The 21,585-nt window shown below is 36.4% G+C and overlaps 1 protein-coding gene across 1 annotated transcript; it reads right to left on the reverse strand.

The window, feature by feature from the left end:
* Window positions 1–820: 820 nt before the first annotated feature.
* LOC111891430 (FCS-Like Zinc finger 6) lies at window positions 821–1,708 on the reverse strand. Its single transcript, XM_023887484.3, has 2 exons — window positions 1,275–1,708; window positions 821–1,125 (listed from the first exon to the last, which is right to left on the reverse strand). The coding sequence occupies exons 1-2, from the start codon at window positions 1,586–1,588 to the stop codon at window positions 1,038–1,040; spliced, it is 402 nt and encodes a 133-aa protein (XP_023743252.1). The 5' UTR covers window positions 1,589–1,708; the 3' UTR covers window positions 821–1,037.
* Window positions 1,709–21,585: the final 19,877 nt, after the last annotated feature.

Genomic DNA, 21,585 nt, shown 5'->3' on the forward strand with positions numbered 1-21,585 from the left:
TATTTTTGAAAACTCAAATGTAGGTACTTCACTTTATATAGTCATAATCAAAGCAAATTATTCTTCCTTTGTGTGAGTCGTAGCCACAAAACATGATATCAATGGAGCAACAAAAAGAATCCATAGGTCTATTACCAACCCCCTCCCTTTGATTGTGATTTCGATTTCAGAAACCTTAGCCGTAGAACTTCGGGTTATGATTTCTCCATTTCGATAACAACAAATAATGAACACAGGCAAAACTGTTGGTTTCATTTTTTCCATTTCTAAAACATCAAATACCGAACACTAGTAGAACCGTTGGTGCTGGTGATGAAGTGAAATAGTGGCGACGCCATCCATGGGCGGATGCAAAATTTCATAGTAGGTGTGTTACGAAAAACTTTAATAGTATCACAATAAAAAAAAGAAATTCAAAATATTTTGCACTGTGTTCGAAAAACCAAACGTCGTCGGAGCCACTACAAGCACTATAGTGAAACCGCTATCGACGCTGTCAACCATCTTTAATGACGACACTATCAGTGGCGGATAGCAATGTTGCAAAGTGATGATCTTTAAGCTTAGTGGCGACATGTAGCCACAATTTACAATATCGACACCATTTAGATAACCAATGAACCATTTCTTTGACTTATTCTTTCAAAAATAACATTTAACCGGTTGTAGACTACCAAAGGACGTACTATGGAAAAAAAATATAAGGACTTAAATGGAAGATTAATGGATTTCTTTTTAAACCTTTAAAAAAAATTCCCAAGGGGTTCTCTCTTTTGTTTGTATCGCATTTTGCTTATCAATAAATTTGCGAGCGTCGACCTTATCCACAAAAACATGATTCAATAAAATGACAGATGTTGAAAATACATACCTCTACATACGTACGTACATACATAAATAATTAAATATACATAGATATGGATGTACATATCGGCATCATACTCAATCATATGGACATTGGTTGAATTTCCAAACCCATAAAATATTAAAATAGAATAATTAATGCTTCATATATTCGAATCATTTGATGAATATTATTATTCAGAACTGAGAGCAACTGGTTTCTTTGCATCTTGAATCATTTGTTGCTGTCTGCACTCCAAACTACAAAATGCACTGTCGCCTCTGCAAAATTTCAAAATTCAAAATATTTGTTTTTAATACTTATAATATGATTAAATTTGTATTTGATAAAAGAAAAACAAAAGCAAGGCTTCAAGTGCGTATATTAAGAGAATTAAGGTTATGAACTGAGAATTAAATCATTAATATACCTGTACATGAAGATATCACGGCCGGGGATCAACCGGCGGTTACAGAGGTGACAAACTGTCAAGAAATGAGCCGTTTCCATATGGTCAAGTGAATTCCGGCGGTGGTTCCTCGGAGAAATGGTGGCAGTCAAGAACCGATGATCAAGACTACCACTTGGTGGTGTGTTCGTGTTGAAGGGGTTGTTACGATCATGCGGTGGTTGAGGGTTGTCATGGCCACCTCCAACGGCGGCGGTGCCGTTGAGATCCAAGGTGAATTCTGTCATGCTGGTGGTTCTCTTGATCGGAGGTCGGTGTCTCTTACCCAATATCATCTCCACACTTCTCTCTGTGTTTCTAGTTTCTCGAGGCTACTAAAACAGAGAGAGAGAGAGAGAGAGAGAGAGAGAGAGAGAGAGAGAGAAAGAAGTGAGATCGGGGGAGTTGAGTAGATAACAAGGAAGGAGAGAGAATCTGGACCGCTGTTTTTGGTTTTAGATTCTTGAGTAAATTACACAAATGGTCCCTATGATTTTAAGTAATTTTTATATTTGGTTCCTAATTTTTTTTTTTCAATTTGGAAAGTTTTTGTTTTTGTTACATATTTGGTCCTTACTGTTTGTTTTTGTTACGTGTTTGGTCATTGTTTTACCTAAAAGACTATTATTTAAATACCGAAAAATTATAGGGTAAGGTAAGGTGTGAGGGGTGAGGTTGTGGGCGTGTTTATTTAAATAAATTAAAAAATCAAGGGAAAAATAGTGTTTTAGGTAAGACATGGACCAAACGTGTAATAAAAACAAACAATATGAACTTTTCTAGTTAAAAAATAAATTAGAAACCAAACACATAAATTACGGTAAACTTTAGGGACCATTCATGTAATTTACACTAGATTCTTTGTATCATTGAAACTACACTTCACCACTTCACCAGTGACCACCCATTATCTAAATATAAGAGTCAAGCTCAATAATTTAAATATCATTTCTTTTTTATAATTTGGATACAATAATTTAGCAGTGGGCGTTTAGACTGACCGAGTCAGATTATTTTTTATTAGACTTAAAAAAATATTAGAAGCTATATGATCGAATCATAAGCTTTCAATTATATTATCAAACAAACAATCTATCTAAATTATATTCAGCTTTTTTATTTTTTTATTTTTTTTAAATATAATAATCAAACATACTGTATTGCATCGGAAAGATGGACGTGGCTCATGTAGAGGGGTCTGCTCGTCCCTACGATGTCACTGATTTATTTTTTAGTGCATCATAGTGGGTTTGGTTCCCTAAAAGGGTTATATTATAGTTAGATTCTTACAATTAGATCTTGTCATTCTTTTGGCTTTTATCACAAGAAAATTCGATTTAAATGGTTATAATAAAAGTTTTGACATAAAAGTACTTACAAGTAGATCTTGTCATTTTTTGGTTTTTATCATAAGAAAAATTGATTTTAATATATGATTATAACCAGGGATTTTGACATAAAAGTTTTTAAATTTGTCAAAATCTAACGTATTGTCCCTATGACAATATTAGGTGTGATAATGGCTAAAGTTTGTTAAGTTTTTTTTTCGTTAGTTTACAAATTTGCAAAAAGATAAACCTTAATTATGAAATCAAATTTGCACAAAAAAAAACCTTTAAGTTTACAAATCTTTTATGTATTTAATTACTCTAAGTATGTTTTTTCAAATTGACATGAAATTCATTAAGTTTGTCAAATTTTATCGGTTTTTCTTTGGAAAATATTATTACAACTAACATAACAAAAATGAAAAAAACTTGACAAACTTAAAAATTTCATATGAAAAACCTATTTTTTTTTTTTTTTTTTTTTTTTTTTTTTTTTTTTACAAACTTAAGACTTTCATATCAAAAACCATTATAATAATATATTTGTAATACGTTTAAATAATACAAATAAATACATGTAGATCAAATGTTATACTAAAATAATTGAAAATAAACAAATGCTATGCTGTATTATTGAAGAATAATGACATGTATGCAAACAAAAATGTAATTGATTGCATAGGTCGGTCCCCAGGTGATGCGTTGATTGTGTTTCTTCCACTTCTCTCTTATCCCAAAATAGTAAATTTTCTCTTTCTGTACTAAACAATTAAATATCAACAACAATTATTATACAGTCTAAATATAATATAATTTGCAGGGATAACAATTATTATACACTCTAAATATAATATAATTTGTAGGGAAATCTAGTAATCTAATCACATTTTAGTTTATAGTTAATTTTTTTTTGAAGAATAATTATTATGTCAGAAATGGTCCAGACCAAAACGAGTCAAGCTAACTACTTTAGCCCAAAGTTATATATGGTCCCCATACCCCAAAATTCGGAATAAGCATTCCGAATTTTGAAAATCCGAAAGTCGTGTTCACCGCATTTCAGACAGAGGTTTTACCATTGATTCATCAAACCGGGTCGGTTTTACTCTTTAAGTTACTCGCATTTAGATTTTACAAACAATTAATTGTATATGAGAATACGTAGATAATGTCTGGAATATGAAGAACAAGTCTCGAATATCTACTTTTAGTTTTTTTTGTTTGTTTGTTTTAGACATATAAGATAATAAGACCCACATAAGTATCTTAGAATGTTTAAAACACCATTTTTAGTCAGAAAATAAGTCTAATTAGACATTAAAAGGGATTTTGGAATGTTAGTATCACCCCGGAATATGAAGAAAATACTCCGGAATATGAGGACCAATTTTAGAATGACTGTCCAGAATAAAAATTCAATTTATTTTTTTAATGATATTGTTAAATACATCATATTAGTCCGAAGACGGATTTTTATAGATGTTATTAAAAGGAGGGGGGGGGGGGGGGGGGGGAGTTCGGTCGAAGAATTTGTATTAAATATTTTATTTTATTTTAATGGTAATGTATTAAGATACTGTTGGAATTGTGTTTTGCGGATAAAAAACCAAGATGTTGAGTTAGAAAAATAACACCAAAGACACCTATAAAATTAAGAAAGAAATCATGAATGATGTTAAAACTTAAATTGAAAGCAAATAAAACTCTGCAAGATAAGGTCGAAACAAGTTTAGACAAACCTATATTATAGACTAGTTGAAAAATAATAATTTTTGTTAAGGATACCTTTATACAAGTTGGTTTTAATTTTGGATACAATTATGTAAGTTGGTTTTTAATATATATTTTAATATTTTTTAATTTCAGTCTCCAATATTCAATGACTCGATTGATGAGGATGCTTTGCCAATAGAATATGAAATATTACGTCTTGAAGACGAGCAACAACGTCTTATTGATACAACTGTGTTAGAAATGATTCGTGATTATCAACATCCGAAATAACGAATGATAATACTAGAAATCCCATTATCGCCTTCTACGGTCAAGGAACAGAGAAAACTAGCAATATATAATATGCAAATGTTCCTCATTACGATGTCTGAAGATATATGACAGTTTGTGAACACAATGAACATCATCGAAGAAGCACGTAGGACAAGTGCAACAATAGAAGAACGAGTGTAAATAACTGATAATGGATTTAGCCTAATTGAGACCTACATGACATTGTTTGAAAATCGTGTAGACAGTGCTAGTTTTCACTAAATGCAAGTTCCTGAGTATCTTGAAAATATACTATAATTTTAAATATTGTAGTGTTATTTCAAACTTAATTACTTAAATGTAATGGTAGGGTAATCTAAAGTGACAATGCTTTTCATTAACATTAGTTAAACGATGGTTACAAAAGCTATTACATAGTTATGTTGGCTTCCATAAATTAGAAAATTCTAAGGGATATGTATTTTGTTCACGGTCGATAAAACCTCATCTAATTCTAAAAACATCTGTTAGACGGTCTCGTTCTGCCCGAAACTTATCAATCTCCACATTTGCATCTCGAATCCAATTCTCAAATTCTTTGACTTTTTTCATAGTTTCAGCAACCCATTTTTTTTCTTGTTCTTCTAGATCGTATGCATGTTGATTGAGTGTTCGAATTATTTCAGAGCCCCTTTCGTTGACTTCTTCGGCGACTGTCATAACTTCGAAAATGACATCATACATTTTATCCGGGAGTGAAAAAATCTGAGCCTTCTGAAAACGGGTTAATATCCGAACAAACATAGCAATCTTATTATTCACAATGCCAAACACCAAAATTAGATGAACTCATTCTCAAGTTTTTACATTGATAGGGTACTATGTTTACGATGTATGGTACCTCCATATTAATAGTGTAAGGTTGTAAGAAAATATATTGTGTCCGGAAAGGGGTATCCGAAACAGTTTGTCCAAAATATGTCTTCAGAATGGGTGTTCGTAACGATTTCCCGGAATCTATGACCATGACTGTGTGTCAAGAATGTGTGTCCGTGAGTCCGAAATGTTTGATTTGGAGCTTTAGTTACCCATCGGTTGTGTTCGTATGATTTGTATATTCCAAGTGGGGGAGAGTGGAGACTTCGTAGCGGGAGAATTTCAAACCATGTTCCAGTATTCAGCCAGATTGCTCAAGTTAAAGACTTTCTTGCAGCTGCAAGTTGATGGGTTTCGAGCCTATCATAGATCAACCATTGGGAAATGAAAACAACAAACAATTCTGATCTAAGACTCAAAACCAGGGACAAGTTTATATGATTTGAAGGCGGGTCATTTGACCCACCTAATTATTTTTTTCTATAAGTGGCTATATTTATGTATAAATTGTGATCTACCTTAAATATCTGAAGTGAACTACCTTAAACTACTTTAATGTTTTTGGCAAAAAAAGAGGCATAAATCAAGATTTTCTAAAGCCCACATTTTATATTTGAATAGGCCAAATATCCGATTCATTTAAGGTATAATTTAATAAAAAAAGTCAAATACAAGTTAAAGATATATAAAGGAAAAAAGGTAAAAAAAAAAAAAAAGAAGGCGTTTACACCACGTTGGTTCTTCTCCCACCTTACACAGGACAAACATATGTGTAACATCCATAAAATTCAAGTCAATTTAAAACTTTTTAAAACATTCAAAAATCAATAATGATTACAAATTTGTTTTCAAAATGGTATAATGTTAGTGTATCCCAGAATCAAATCATAAAAACATAAGGAGGTGCACGATCATACCTTCGCCTTCCCGCGATCCTCAGAAGTACCTGAAACATAATCAACAACTGTAAGCCCGAAGCATAATGAGTTTCCCCAAAATACCAACGCCATACAATCATAATCATAACATATAAACAAACAACATGCATAACGAGCCATCAGCCCGACTAGACCGCCTCGCAAGCCTTTAGTCTATCTGGACCACTCTCCGAGCCTTCGACACGTCTGGACCGCCTCTCAGGACCTTTAGCCTATCGGTACCGCTCGCCGGGCCTTCGGCCTGACTAATATGTCTTCCCAGGTTGGTAGTTTATCCGGTCCGCCCAAGGTCTATTGGCTTTCAACACAAAGCAGGTCCGCCTCAACCCAATCCCAATCAAACAATCCTGTGTACATAAATATCATATGCTAGCATGTATATAATAGTCAAACCGATCTAACATATCACTAATCATATCAACATCCTATAACCAGGATACTGGCCTAACCGATCACTAACATAACATTATCCTATATACCAGGATACCGACCTAACCGGTCATTAAGCATATCACTATCCTAACTACCAGGATGTAAATCAATAAGCATATCATGCAAATAACCCGGATATAAATCCGAAAAGGGCCGACATTGGTGCCTTCGACCCTGTTAATATAGTGAGGACAACTCGCCTCACACTGTTGAAGTCCCGCGGACAAAACCCTAGTTGCTGGATGACAGATTCCCGAATTGTCAACATCAAACAACACCCAATTAATAATTGGGTTCCAATACATAACCATAAGTCCATGCTTGGGGTAAAAGACTACTTTACCCCCAACCTACCTTGATTCAAGCCCAAGGCTAAAACTCACACTCCAAAGGCCCAAAAGTCAACCAATAGACCAAAGCCCAACATATGGGCCAGTTTTCCAAATTGGGCCCAAACCCTTCATATGGGCCTTACCTTAAGGACCAACCATCTATTCTGGTCCAACACTTGGCAATGGTCCAATATCTCATAATCATAAAGGCCTAGTTATGGCCTACCTATGTCATAATTTTCCAAATTGGGCCTAAGCCTTTCCAATGGGTCTTATTCTAAAGCCCATCCAAATATTCTAGTCCATATACTTGTTCTTGGATAGCCCATCAATAGCCCAATCACCAAAGCCCAATAGAAAGGCCCAACTCAAGGCCCAAGCAAAATTAGGTTTTTCACATAAAATGACGATTAGGGTTAAGTGTTTCTTACTTAAACCATGAAGGGCTTAATCCATTAAGCCCATCACTCTACTAGATAAATCATACGATATGATTGGGTGTCACTCATAATTCAATTCAAACGCGAGTCCCGATAAAACCAAAACAACAAATCCAAAATTAGGGTTTTCTAAACCCTAATTAGGGTTTCCATCCCAATCACGTGCCCATTAGTCAAATGGTTAGGTTTTAGTGCCAATCCGGGTTTCATTAGGTCAATTAGGGTTAAATAAGTCGAGCATTACCCACTACCACCTCAGGTGGTGGTGGTCATCGACGGCGGCCACCACCTTGCGGTGGTGGTTATGAATTTAGGCCAAATATGTCAAAGCATCTAAACTAACAATCCAACACACAATGCACACCGCCACCCAACACGGCGGCTGGTGGCGACAAAGGGTGGCAACCACCACCTCATGGTGGTGGTTATGGGTTTTTCCTTGATTATTCCGGCCACGATACAATGATACAACATTCATATAACAAATATCCAAAATAAACACACATATAATAAAACACATACACACATACAACTGCCCTTGTGGCGGCAGGCGGTGGTCGGAGGTGCTAGCCACCGCCTCACGGTGGTGGTGGTGGCTCTCTTGTAATTTCCAACCAACTAACCACACACACACACACACTATTCTATTCGTAAATGAGTCCAGCCACCCACCTGGTGGCGTATGGCGACAACAGTGACACAAGAAGGTGGGCAGCAGTGGCGGTCGGTCGACAATGCAGCGTCATCGATGGTAGCCACCATGGCCGGCTGCCATGGTGGTTCTTCATGACTTCTACTCGACAGGAAACCCACACACACACACACGCACACATCCGCATCACAAACCACGAACGTTGCCATCATTTCCTGGTGGCATTCGGTGGACGGAGGGTGTCAGCGGGGTTGAGCAGCCTCCAGACGGCGACAGTGATGCAACCATCGGGAGAGAAATGAAGATAGGAGAAGGTGGTGCGAACCCATCGAGTACAACAATAGCAATCTTCTTCGGAAACCATGATCCGCCGTGGTCTTGGTTGATCGGAACAACAAGGGGGGTCGGGTGGTGGATGAGGCCTCACATGGCGGTGACTGAAGAAGGAGAATGAGAAGAACGGTGGGAGTTCGGTGGTCGATGTGGCCGTTCACTGATCAGAAATGGGTATGGTGGAAACGCTGGTGGGGGAGACATAAGGGTGGCGGCTGGTGCTAGGGTTAAGGTTACGGAGAGGTTGACGAACATATACCCCGCCCCATAAGACTTTATCCCATAATGACATAAATAGCCCCTCCTTCTCTCTTTTCTTTCAACTTAAGTCTGAATGTTACCAAATGGCCCCTCCTCTACAAAACCTTTTCAACTTAGGTTTATAATTTACTCTTTAACCCCTGCTTCCATAAATCCTTTCATATTAAGTCCAAATGATATGAAACACCCCCTGACTACTGAAAATCTTTACAAAATATGTCCCAAAATTACACTTTAACCCCCCCCCCCCCCCCCCCCCCCCCCCCGAAACTCCAAATCATGTCATTTGACTCTCCGAAACCAACACTCCGATAAATATTATGGATTTTAGGGCTACTATTCATTTATTAATCTTTATCTATTTATTTATTAATAAACAGGATATTACAATATGACGGACCTGAGACTAGTGTTTTTTTGAAGTTTTTACTGACTTCTCTTAAATAGTGAACCACGTGGTTTTACGTTCTAGAATCGCCACTACTCAAAACACAAGATCTAACTCAACTATCCATGCAACTGATAGAACATAATAGAATATTGTAACGCCGGTAGATCAGGGCTAGTCAATTTAGAGACAATGAGCGTCAAAAAATGAATTTTTGATGGAAGATTATTTAGAAGGAGTAATCTTAACTAAGTTGTATTATATGTTACACGGATTACGTACATATAAAGAATGTCGAAATCCGAGTTATAACAAAGAAGTTATGACATGTCGAAGTTTCGCGACAGAACCGGCACGATACAAAGTGATGTAAATAGTGAATTTACGTTAGAGGGATATTTGGCCTTAGTGATTTAAATGAAAGTCATAGAATACGTTAAACCGAGAGCGTGCGTAAAAAGAACGTCCAAATCTGACTTTGTATGAGGAAGTTATGATTTTTCTAAGTTTCAGCTTAGCAGTATGCAGCCCGAAGTTTGAATATGAGATTGACGGATTTCTAGCCGAAAAAATCTAAATTAGAATCGAAGATCTCATCGATAGTAGTCCAACGGTAAAAAGACAGACGAAAACGGACGACAGATGAAGAAGTTATGAGTTTATAACGAAATTTTCCTGTACCGACCTACTAAAAATAATATAATAAAAATTAAATTCAAAATTAGCCGACGAAGTCTAAACGAAAGTTGTAGATCTTGTTCTTACCTACGCGTGGAAAAAAGGAACGTCGAAAACGAAGCTCTTATGCAAAAATTATGAATTTCTGAAGTTCGGGGCGCGAACCCCAAGATTGTGTTAGAGTTTACGACATGAACTCAGTGTTTATGACTTCTGGAGCCTGAAAGATGCAACTTGCGATGACACACGCAGTGACGATCAATCCCACGATGTGAAAATACTGTTCACGATGTGAAAATCGAAAAATCAGCCCTATAAATAGATTTGAAGGAGCAGTCGGCCAAGGTTGCTAATTCACCCTTCTCTCACCCATATTACCTCGATTTACGTGCAAAGAAGTACCCCCGAAGCCCCGATATCATCCCAAGACCTGAAGTGAGTCCCAACGCTCTGAAGATCCCGAGAAGAAAAAAGTTTTCTAGCCGAAACTCTGCCCGCGAGAAGTCCGGTGTGTGGAGATATCCCGATTTCTCCGAAGGGTTACTACTTGGAGAGCCATAGTGTTGCCCGATAATCATCTTATTAAGTGAGTGTATAGTCCCTTTCATAAACACTATTTTAATACAAGTATTGGTTGAATGTATTACATCTATGTTATGAGTGAGTGTGTAGCTACTTTCTTCTAACACATAGACATGAAGTATTTGCTATGAAATACGTGTTATGTGTTTATATATTGTTTGTTTATTTGAGATGGATGTTGGATGAATGATTTATACAGGTTTGTATATGATTTAAACTATATATGTAATTTATATCTACAAATATGTTGGGTAGAACATGGGTAGATGACATAGTTTGTGTGTGATGAAAGATTAGTTTGAGGATGAGAGGAAAAATGATATAGATCATGAGATGAGGGTGACAGGTGAAAAATGAGTGAAACCTTTACCCAAACGATCATTCAGCAGCGTAGGGATGACAACCACGGACTATTCTAGACAGTCCATTGGAACACTAGCAAGCTCGCAACTTGTAGGTGTTGTGGACTTGATGTTCACTGGTGTACTCTAAAAACCCTGACAGCTATAGATTTAGTGTCTCATAATAAAACGATGGTAGCTATGAATTTAGTACAATGTAGATGAACTTTGGTAGCTATGGATTTAGTATTATGTAAATGAACGATGGTAGCTATGGATTTAGTACTATGTAGATGAACCTTGGTAGCTATGGATTTAGTACTGTGTAGATGAACCTCATACCGTAATGGACTTTGTGCCAATTCCATTAGGTAAATCCTTAGGAACGAATGAAGGAAGGATAGTCGATTCTTAGGGTAAAACCTTAAGAAATAAATAAGATAATGGGGATGGGTAATTGGGTTGATTGTTTGATGATTGAATATAATAATTATATTATTATGGGTTGAAAACCCTATATGCTCACCAGGCTCCCAAGCCTAACCCACTCAATTTTCTTTGCATTACAGGTAATGGCATGTTAGGTGCATTTCATGCATTAATTTTGTAGTTTTAGTTCATAAAAGTGCATTGCATTTAGGTTTAAACTCATGCGTTTTGCATATTTTTCGGGATTTTTCATGATGCAATTCCATTCACACACTTTTATGATATTTCAAGGACTTTTTGAAGGTTGGATATTGTTGGAGGAAGTTAAAAAGAATTGGAGACAAAGTTGTAGAAGTTTTGGAGCATTGAAGAGAGAGATAATGAAGAAATAAAGAATTTGGCTTCATAGGCGTTTACACGGCCATGTAAACGTATACCTACAATTTACACGGGCCGTGTAAACGTATATACAAGAGCATTCTACTTCGAAGACCTGGAAGGATTGAGCAATCTACTTTTCTTGTTTACATGGCCGTGTAAATGGCACCCTTTAATTTACACGAACCGTGTAAATGTCTCGACAGTTTTTAAAGAAGTTTACTCTCATATAATTCAGACAATCAGTTTGGTGGGGAGTTAGATCGGATTTTGGGCAGAGAGAAGGCGATTTTCAGAACTTTTGGAAATAAATTAACACTTGGAAACAATTTAATTTCCTTTTTGTAAGTCAATTTGAAGTTTAAACTAGTTTGATTTGTAGTTCAACCTAGACATGTGTGGTTGATTTCATTATCATTTCCGAATCTGAATTCTTAAGTATGTGTTGTTAGGTTGTAACTTGAATTTGACTTGTGCTTAACATCTAGTAATCTTTGATTTGATCTTAATCATGTGTTTGGTTGGTTCTCTTTTTCACTTGATCAATGAATTAGGGTTCTAGTCAATCTAGTTAATCAAATTATGAATTTCGTATATGTTTTATGATTTGATGTTAGTAACACACACTTACTTGGTTGTAATTAGATCAAAATTAGTGCAATCAAAGATTAAATGTTTATATTCCCAAGCTTAAGAGGAATGTTAAACATTGTTGGTAATTAGTGCAAGAACTTAATGTCATTTAATGATTTGATGCAAGAGATTATTTGAATTGAATCAATTAACTCAAGTTTTATTTGAAGAGCTTGTTTTGAATAAAATACTTTTGCCAATTTGGATATTAGAGTTTATTAATATCCAACTTACCAACCTAGATTGAATACGAGTTATAATCATATTACATTTTTCAACATAATACATTTATAAGAGTTAGAATCGGAAATGTACTTCTTTTACTGCGTTTTATTATCAATCTTGTTTTATTTATGAAGTTTAATTCAAGTTCAAACACAATCCCCCATTTTAATATTATTTGTATATTGTGTGAAAATATGGCAAGATAAGAAGTCCTGTATTCCTGTGGACCGACCCTGCTTACTCTATACTATCTTTAGTATATGAAATAGCAGTGATTTGAGCTTTATTAATATTATTTTATCCCATTATTTGTTGGTTTGACAGCCAAACATGGCACAAGAGTATAAGTTGGTGGACTTGACGAAAGATTTTGGATTATAGATCAGTAGTTATAAATAACTGTTGTAAGGTCTATTTTATACTGTTTATGCTTTTGGTCTGTATCGGAACATGACATCCCGAGATTTTGTTATTTAATGAAAAATACATTTGTTTATAGAAATGCTTTGATAAATTCTCATCACATTTTGTTTTGGGAACAAACTCCGCATCAATTTTCTTTATACGATTACTCTGATTTTAAAATAAATCATAAACAAATCGGTATTTTCTGCCCGTGAAAATGGGGATGTCACAAATATAATCATGCATTTGCTTTCTTTTTAGGTTTCTTCTCTTGACGAGCCAATTGAATGGACTAAAGAACCCAACGTAGAGTTCTTCTTCTGTAGTCGCACCCAAGACACAAGAGACAAGAATATCAAAGCAACCCTCAAACAATGAGCTTCAAACAAAACCGAAATCTCGATGCTGTGGTCGACCACATCATAGAGAATGACCTGACACAACGTGGAAACTACACTTTGGGATTTCTTAGGGGTTTGAGGATTCCAAACTTTTAAGGCTAAGAGGTATTTTAATCATGTACCAAAAAACAGATTTGGAGCCCTCTATTTATAGGGATGTGATTTTAAACCCTAGAGATAATTACCAAACTTAATTATAATTATCTATGGAATTCAAATCAGTATGGAATATTCCATATTCCTGTATTTACTATTAATTAATTAATAAAATAAGTCCCTCAAATAAATGTATTTTTAGATCTTCTTATTTTGTTCTTGAGTGAAACTCAAAAGGACACTATTAATTATAGTAATATTATCGGGCTTGTTATGACTATATACATTAATCTTCATCATCTCTCACTTGAACTTAGGCATCAACATTTGACCGATCAAATACTTACTAGAGACAACAATGAGTGGCAATTCAATGCAATTTCTGTACTTATAGTGACTTTGCTATAAACAACCCTATGACTGATAACTTCAAATTCCTTTTATCTTCATGGTATCTTATTATGAACTAGACACATGGATCTATGGTCAATCTCATGGTGCACAATTATGTTTCCTCGATACCGACTTGTGGTGACATTCAAATTGACTGTCAAATCTAATCAACTCACTCTCAGCTTGACCAGGCATTTGTTATCAACACCAAATCAACGAGGGGTTTAGACATATCTATTTCTCTATTTATGGAAGAAGGGTCAAATAAACTTTGACTATATTGGCTAGTGTTATTCCTCATGCAATATCTAGTCAAACCATGTATAGCTGCGAGTTACGAACAACGTTAGGGAAAAACCAAGACACAACAAATTGTAGAACAAGACCTCATGTATCTCCATTTGAAGAATAAGAAATACAACTATCTTAATTTACTTAAGATATGATCCATGAATTAGTATTTAAGTGTGGTCACTCTAATACTTAAAATCTCCATTTTCAAGTACTCATTAGTTTTGGTCTCAGGGTTTGTGATGTTCATCCCTATTAATAGTCTACCAATACTATGAAAATCTTAATTCACTACTATCTCCTCTAGTATGACTGATTGTGGAAGTTTGAATTAAAATTTCTGGAAGTGGTTCTAAACATGAAAAGTAGGAACATATATAATATGAACAAACATAGCAATTTATTATCTATAACCACCAAATCAAAATATCTAATATATTACAAATGATCAAACTATAAATTGTGAAATCAAAGTAATTCACTAGAAAATCTAATGCCAATAAACCTAGTATAAGCATCATGCTTAATATGTGATAATGGTTTAGTGAGCGGATCAACTGGGTTATCTTTTGATAGTACTTTGTTCACAATGATGTCTCCATCTTCAACTAGTTTTCTGATATAGTGAAACTTTCTTTAAATATGCCTTGTACGCTTATGATCTCGAGGTTCTTTAGCTAAAGAAACTTTTCCCTCGTTATCATAGAAGATCTTAACTGGTTCGACTATGCTAGAAACAACACCCAAATCATTAATGAACTTCTTGAGCCACACTGCTTCTTTGGATGATTCATTAGCTGTAATATACTCTGACTCTGTAGATGAGTAAGATATATTGTCCTGTTTGGACCTTCTTTAAGTCACTGCTCCTCCATTCAACATGAACACAAAAACAAACTGTGATCTGAAATGATCTCTGTTACTTTGGAAACTTGGATCCACATATCCTTTAACGCTTAGCTCTTCCTTACAACTGTAAATCAAGAACATATCTTTAGTCCTCCTAAGATACTTTAGAATGTTCCTGACTGCGGTCCAATGACTTTCTCCTGGATTGGCTTAATAATGAATCGTCATACTAACGGCTATGAGATGTATGGTCTTGTACATATCATGGCATACATACTCGATACTATAATAGATGCATATGAGACTCGACTCATTATGTCCATTCTTCAGTAGAAATGGGACATTGGGTTTTACTCAAAACCGTGCCACGTTACATAGGTACAAATCCCTTCTTATATTCTTCCATCTTGAACTTCTTCAAGATTTTATCCAAGTATGCATTTTAGAAAAGTCCTTTAGTCGCCTAGATCTATCCCTATAGATCTTAATACCAAGTATGTAAGCAACTTCCCCCAAGTCCTTCATAGTGAAACTTTTCCCAAGCCATTTTTTTTACACTATTCAATGTTGGTATGTTGTTTCCTATTAGAAGAATGTCATCGACATATAAGACAAGGAAGACAACTAACCTCCTACTAGATCTAACATACACACATTATTCATCTTCATTTCTTAAGAAATAAAAATCATTGATCTTCTCATTGAAACATATGTTCCACCTGCGAGATGCTTCTTTGAGTCCATAGAGGTATTTTTCAAGCTTGCATACCATATTAGGAGACATGGACTGTACAAAATATTTTGGTTGAACCATGTAAACATCCTTAGCCATTTTCCTATTAAAGAAGGAAGTTTTTACATCCATTTTCCATATTTCATAGTCATGAAATGCTGGTATGTCAAGTAGTATCCTAATAGACTTAATCAAAGCTACTGGTGAGAAATTTTGCTCATAATAAACTCCTTGATTCTAAGTATAATGTTTCGCGACCAGGCAGGCTTTATAAGTCTATACGTTCCCATCCATGTCGGTCTTCTTCTTGAAGACCCATCTACACACAATGGTTTTAAGACCAGGTGTAGGAACAACTAGATTCCATACTTGGTTATTGTACATAGATTGAATCTCGTTGTCCATAACCTTTTTCCATTTTGTAGCCTCTGGGCTACCTATGGCTTCCTGATAGCTATACAAATCATCATCTCCTAACAAGTTGTCACCCTCTTGAGTAATATGGAATCCATAGAACTCTGGTTATAACATTCCAAAATCACACCACATTTTTTCATTTTTAAATCAAGAGAAATCATTATTTTCAAACAAAAACCATATCAAGACCAAGTATCAAATACAAATATCCCAAGTCCAGTGTATCATAAATCTCCAAAAACATGCCGTTGAAGGATGTGTACGATCATGCCTTTGCCTGCCGTGATCATCTGAAGTACCTAAAACAATATACTAAAATTGTAAGCCAAAGTTTAGTGAGTTCCCCCAAAGTACCACCACAAAAAAAATATATCATGCATACTGGGTCCACAGCTAATAGACTAGATTATCCTTGAGTCCACAGCATGAGTCTGGATTGCTTTCAGGCCCACAACTCATATCCACCTTACTCCTGAGTCCACAACATAAGTCTGGCTTGCCTTTCGGGCCCACAACTTATGTCTGACTTGCTCCCAGGTTTGTTGTCTTCCGCACAAAGCAGAATTTCCTCAACCCAACCAACTATGTTGAAATATACATAACAAATAATATATTTCCAATAAATAGATAATCATATAATCAGTCAATAAACTAACATGCAAATCTACATGTTACTATTGCATAACAATATCCTATATACCTGGACTAAGTTCTAACATATCAATACAACATAACAACATCTCTATACCAGGATACATAACCCAGTGGGCCGACATTGTTGCCTTTAACCCACAAGTACAGTGAGGAAAACTCACATATCAGTCTGAAAAGATAAATTAACACAACACAACTCCATATACCAACTCTATAGGTCAATTGTACAACAAACAGTGACATTGTCTCTAACTATTGTTTAAAATACCTAAAATTCCCCTATGTCAACCTTGGTCAAAATCCTAGTCAAAGGTCAAAATTAACAAGTCAAAATAAAAAGAAAAGTCAAGTTGGCTGACTACGCCTCGCGTACTCTAGCTCTTACGTTGGGCGTAGTCGAGGATCAGGCGACCATCTAGGCTTCATCCCAATATGCGTAGCGTACCATTGGGTATGCCTGACATACTGCGCATGGCCCCATCAAAATCTGGTACCCAAACTTGACCGCACTTTGTCAACAATCAATGACTATCAGTGGAAAACCTGTCGATATCACCCCTGATTCGCTCCCGGTTCCAATTCACATTTGATATGTGCATATCTTCATATATATTTTACATTATATCTTAATACTTTTAGCTATAATTATGCTTATTATAGAAGAAAAGGTACTTATTATATTTAATATCTGTTATGTAGCATGAAAGACTTGCTCATAAGCATTATGGAAGCTGGAAGCAGGAAAATACGAGCTTAGGGATGAGTTTCAAAATGATCTGAAAACTAGAAAAAATTTCGGACGACTTTCATGTTTTGAGAAAATGATGATTCCCAAAGACCACGACGTGGTAAATCTAAACTTCACGATCGTTGAGACAGACTTGGAGAATACGAAATATACACGAGGACCATGACGTGGTGTCATTACCACGACATGGTGGCCAAATTTTATGCAAGTATATATATCTGAACATTAGGATTAATTAGGGGACTTGGAGGTGACTTTTTGGAGAAGTATTGCAACAAAAACCCTTCTAAGAACCTTTGGGGTTGATTTTGAAGCTAGGAACTCGATTGGAGCAAGAACTCACATCTACACATTCGATTTGCTTAGTTTAATGATGTTTAGCTTAGTTTACCTTTTGTTTATGTGTTCATCAGCTATGATTATGGGCTAAAACTCCTTTCTTTTGTTTGGATTAGATGAACTCCTAAATACTATATGTTGATTTCTTGTTTGATGGATTGATGAAGTTGGTTTTTGCTTTAAATATTGTTTGAGAAATCTAAACCTAGCTTGTTAAAGTTTCTATCTTTATTGCCTAGCCTCAAGTTTTATGTAGTTAATTAAATGAAAATTAATTTACCTAGTGTTTTATGACCATTAAATTGCTAGAGCTAGAGATTGACCATATCCTAGTAAAGGTGATAAGTTAGTTGCTTAACCATGTTAGAGAGCAGTATTTGATCATAATATTTGCTCGGTTACAAGACTTGACCAAAGAATAGTAGTCTATAGATTATATCATTCAGTGTCCAAATTACCTTTAAAATCAATTTAGTGTCCTTAACTTGCATGATCATTGGGGTTAAAGTTGTTAAATTGACTTATGCTAGTTAGTTTGACCATGATGACTAGTAACTTTTATTTGGTAACTAACGAAATTAATCTATTATCTTGAAATCAACCATAGAAAACTGGAGGGGTTCTTAGCTAAACGAAAGTATCTTTTATTTTTGGTTTTAAATCGTCTCTTGAGTAATTAATTAGGTATTGTAGTTTAAGTTTTTCCGAACTTGTAAAATCAGATAAAACCCCCACTTTTAGTTTTTTTCTTAGTTTAGATTTTAGTAATTATTTTATTAATTAAATTATGTTCCCTATGATCGACACCCTACTTGCCCAAGCTATCCTATAATATGACTAGGTACACAACCTATAAGTGCACAATTTAGCCAACTAGTTAGGTTTATAAATTTAAAGCTAGTAGGTACTTTTATGCACATCATCCTTCTTGACTCCATCAACATGAGCCTCCCTAATCAAATCCGGCAGTGACGAATAAATCGAAATCCTCATGCATAAGCTCGTAACAGAAGAAACAACCGACTTGCAGATCAAGGCATCACTGACCACATTCGCTTTCCCTAGGTGGTATAGAATCTCGCAGTCATATTCCTTGACCATGTCAAGCCACCTACGCTGTCTCATGTTGAAATTTGGATGATCCACGAGATATCTCAAACTCTTGTGATCCGTGTAGATGGTGCACCTGTAGCACTCGATTCCTGGTATGTAATTTATTTTGCTGTATTTTGCATTTTTGGCTTGGGACTCGGTGAGTAGAAGGCCCAACTCGTCAAGTAGGAGTGGGATTGGACGCGGGACTTAAGCGATGGACTCGTCGAGTCGGCGGCCGGACTCGACGAGTAGGCTCTGACTGGACAAAACCCTAATATGAGGGTTTGCACCCTATTTAATCATCTCTTTCAGCCACCACTCGTCCCTAATGCTCCCAAAGACTCTCCATAGCAAACCCGAAGTGTTTTGGTGCACGAACTAAGGCTTTTGAGTGATTTTTGTGGGTTTTGACCTCAAGGAAGAAGGAAGAGTATAGAAGGATCAAGAGGAGACTGAAGGATTCAAGTTTGGTTCATCATTTGCAGTCTTTGAAAGGTATAAACTATGTACCTTGCTTGCTTGTTTGTTAGATCCCTTTTTGGGGAATATTTAGGGCTTTTAAGCCATATGAGGTGACCAACCATGATTTGCAAACATGGTTGGGGGTCAAGACTTCGGATCTAGCACTTAGGAAGAGTCACCAGGCATATTTTGGTTGCTTTTTCACCCAAGGAAGGTCCCATGCAACAAAAGAGCCATTTTAGAGCCTTTTTGGCTCAAAATTCCCATGCATTCACGTAAAGTTCGTAACTTTACATGCTAGATCGATCTTAGGGCTTGGATCTATCATTTGGACAAGTGTTGCACATCAGAAATTGAGGATTTAGGGTGTGGACGTTATCGACTCGGCGAGTCCGTTCTTGTGACTCGACAAGTCCAAGGCTTTGAGTCCTATATCTGTTGAGGGTCAAAAGAACTCAGTTGGGTGTTAGAAGGGTTGTAGCAGGACAGAAGGAGTGACCTAACGCATTGGAGTTAGTATTAGACCTGGAGTTCATGGGACTCGACGAGTGCTAGAACAGACCCGACGAGTCCAATGCAATCTTCTTATGTTTGAAGATGAACTCGACGAGTTGTGCATACAACTCGGCGAGTCAAGGTTCGGACTTGTTCATCAGATGAAGGTGAACTCGACGAGTTGTTCATACAACTCAACGAGTCGGATGAAGGTTCATTGATGTTCGTAGAGAAGGGGAAGTCGTCGATTCGTTGCCAAACTCGACGAGTTGAGTCATGGATAAGGATGAGTAAAGGGTAGGGACTCGACGAGTTGACGGCCCAGCTCGGCGAGTCGGGTCAACTGGAAGTTGACTTTGACTTGGACTTGGTTAGGAGTAAAACAATCATTTTACCCCAAGAGTAGATGTCAGATTCTAACTGAGTTTTTTGTGGGGATTATAGGTGGAGGATTTCCGGAACAGCAGCAGACAGAGGTTACCCGCGTAGATTATCAGCAGATACTCGTACAAGGTGAGTTACCTTCCAGTAGGGGTGGGTCTAAGGCCACAATGTCGGCCCACCAAAAAGGAATATTTAGGAGATGATTGTCTTTATGATAATTATCTTGGTCTGGTTATGTGCCTTGGTTATGAGATTTACCTATATGATATGTTATGTGTATAGTAGGGATCAGTTTCCCAGATAGTGGCCCTTACGACCGAAGGGTAGGTCAGTACCCGAATATGCCTGATCGTATGCTTATATCTTGATGTTGTATGCTAGTGGTAGGGGTGGAATAGTCCCCAGTTACCGGTTGAAAGATACCGATGATGGTTACCGGTTGAAAGATACCAATGATGATTACCGGTTGAAAGATACCGATGGAAGTTACCGGTTGCAAGATACCGATGATGATTACCGGTTGAAAGATACTGATGATCATTACCGGTTGAAAGATACCGATGATATTTTATGGTATGTGGTATGATGGGGGAACTCACTAAGCTTTGTGCTTACGGTTTCTGTTTTGGTTTCAGTTTCCTCTTCGTCTAAGGGGAAGGAGCCGACGGCGTAGCATCGCATCATACATACACACATGATTCCGCATCGGACTTTCTGGGATTGTACTCTGATTTTCATTATTTTTGATGTCATGGTTGGGACACAACATTATGATGTTGTAATGTGTTGCTTTACTGACAATGTTATGGTAAAATGTTTTAAAAATCATTAATTCAAAAATGAAATTTTCGGGCTTGAATTTTGGGATGTTACAAGTTGGTATCACAACCCTGGTTTGAGGGATTCGGACACACCCTCGGGGGTGTCCGGACTCAAACCGAGGGACTAAAAGATTTTTACAAGGAAAATGGTTTTCTAAAGTCTAAATGGAAGGATTTTAAGAAAGATGAAGTGTGTGATGCATGCGACCGGCCGGGCTCAAGTAAGTTTTCCCCAAGATACCCATACTTGCTATGTTATGTTATATGGTTTTGATTCAGAAAACTGCATGCTAGAATAGGACTAAGGATCTAGGAGGATGCCTTGTGTGCTTGATATATAATTCTAAGAATTGCATGCTAGTTAGGGCTAAGGGTCTAGGGAGGATGCCTTGTATGCCTATTGTATGAGTTGTATGCTAGGACTGTGTAGTCAGCAGTAGGATGGCATGTGTAGGTTATGCCTGATTTGGTTACCCAA

Source organism: Lactuca sativa, chromosome 6 (genome assembly GCF_002870075.4).
Source record: "Lactuca sativa cultivar Salinas chromosome 6, Lsat_Salinas_v11, whole genome shotgun sequence".
Taxonomy (NCBI): Eukaryota; Viridiplantae; Streptophyta; class Magnoliopsida; order Asterales; family Asteraceae; genus Lactuca; species Lactuca sativa.

What these genes read in the sequence shown, in the direction of transcription:
- LOC111891430 (XM_023887484.3), bottom strand. Translation starts at nt 1,588, where the DNA reads ATGATATTGGGTAAGAGACACCGACCTCCGATCAAGAGAACCACCAGC. An exon ending in CGTGATATCTTCATGTACAG is followed by an intron (nt 1,126 to 1,274) that starts GTATATTAATGA and finishes GAAATTTTGCAG; the next exon opens with AGGCGACAGTGCATTTTGTA.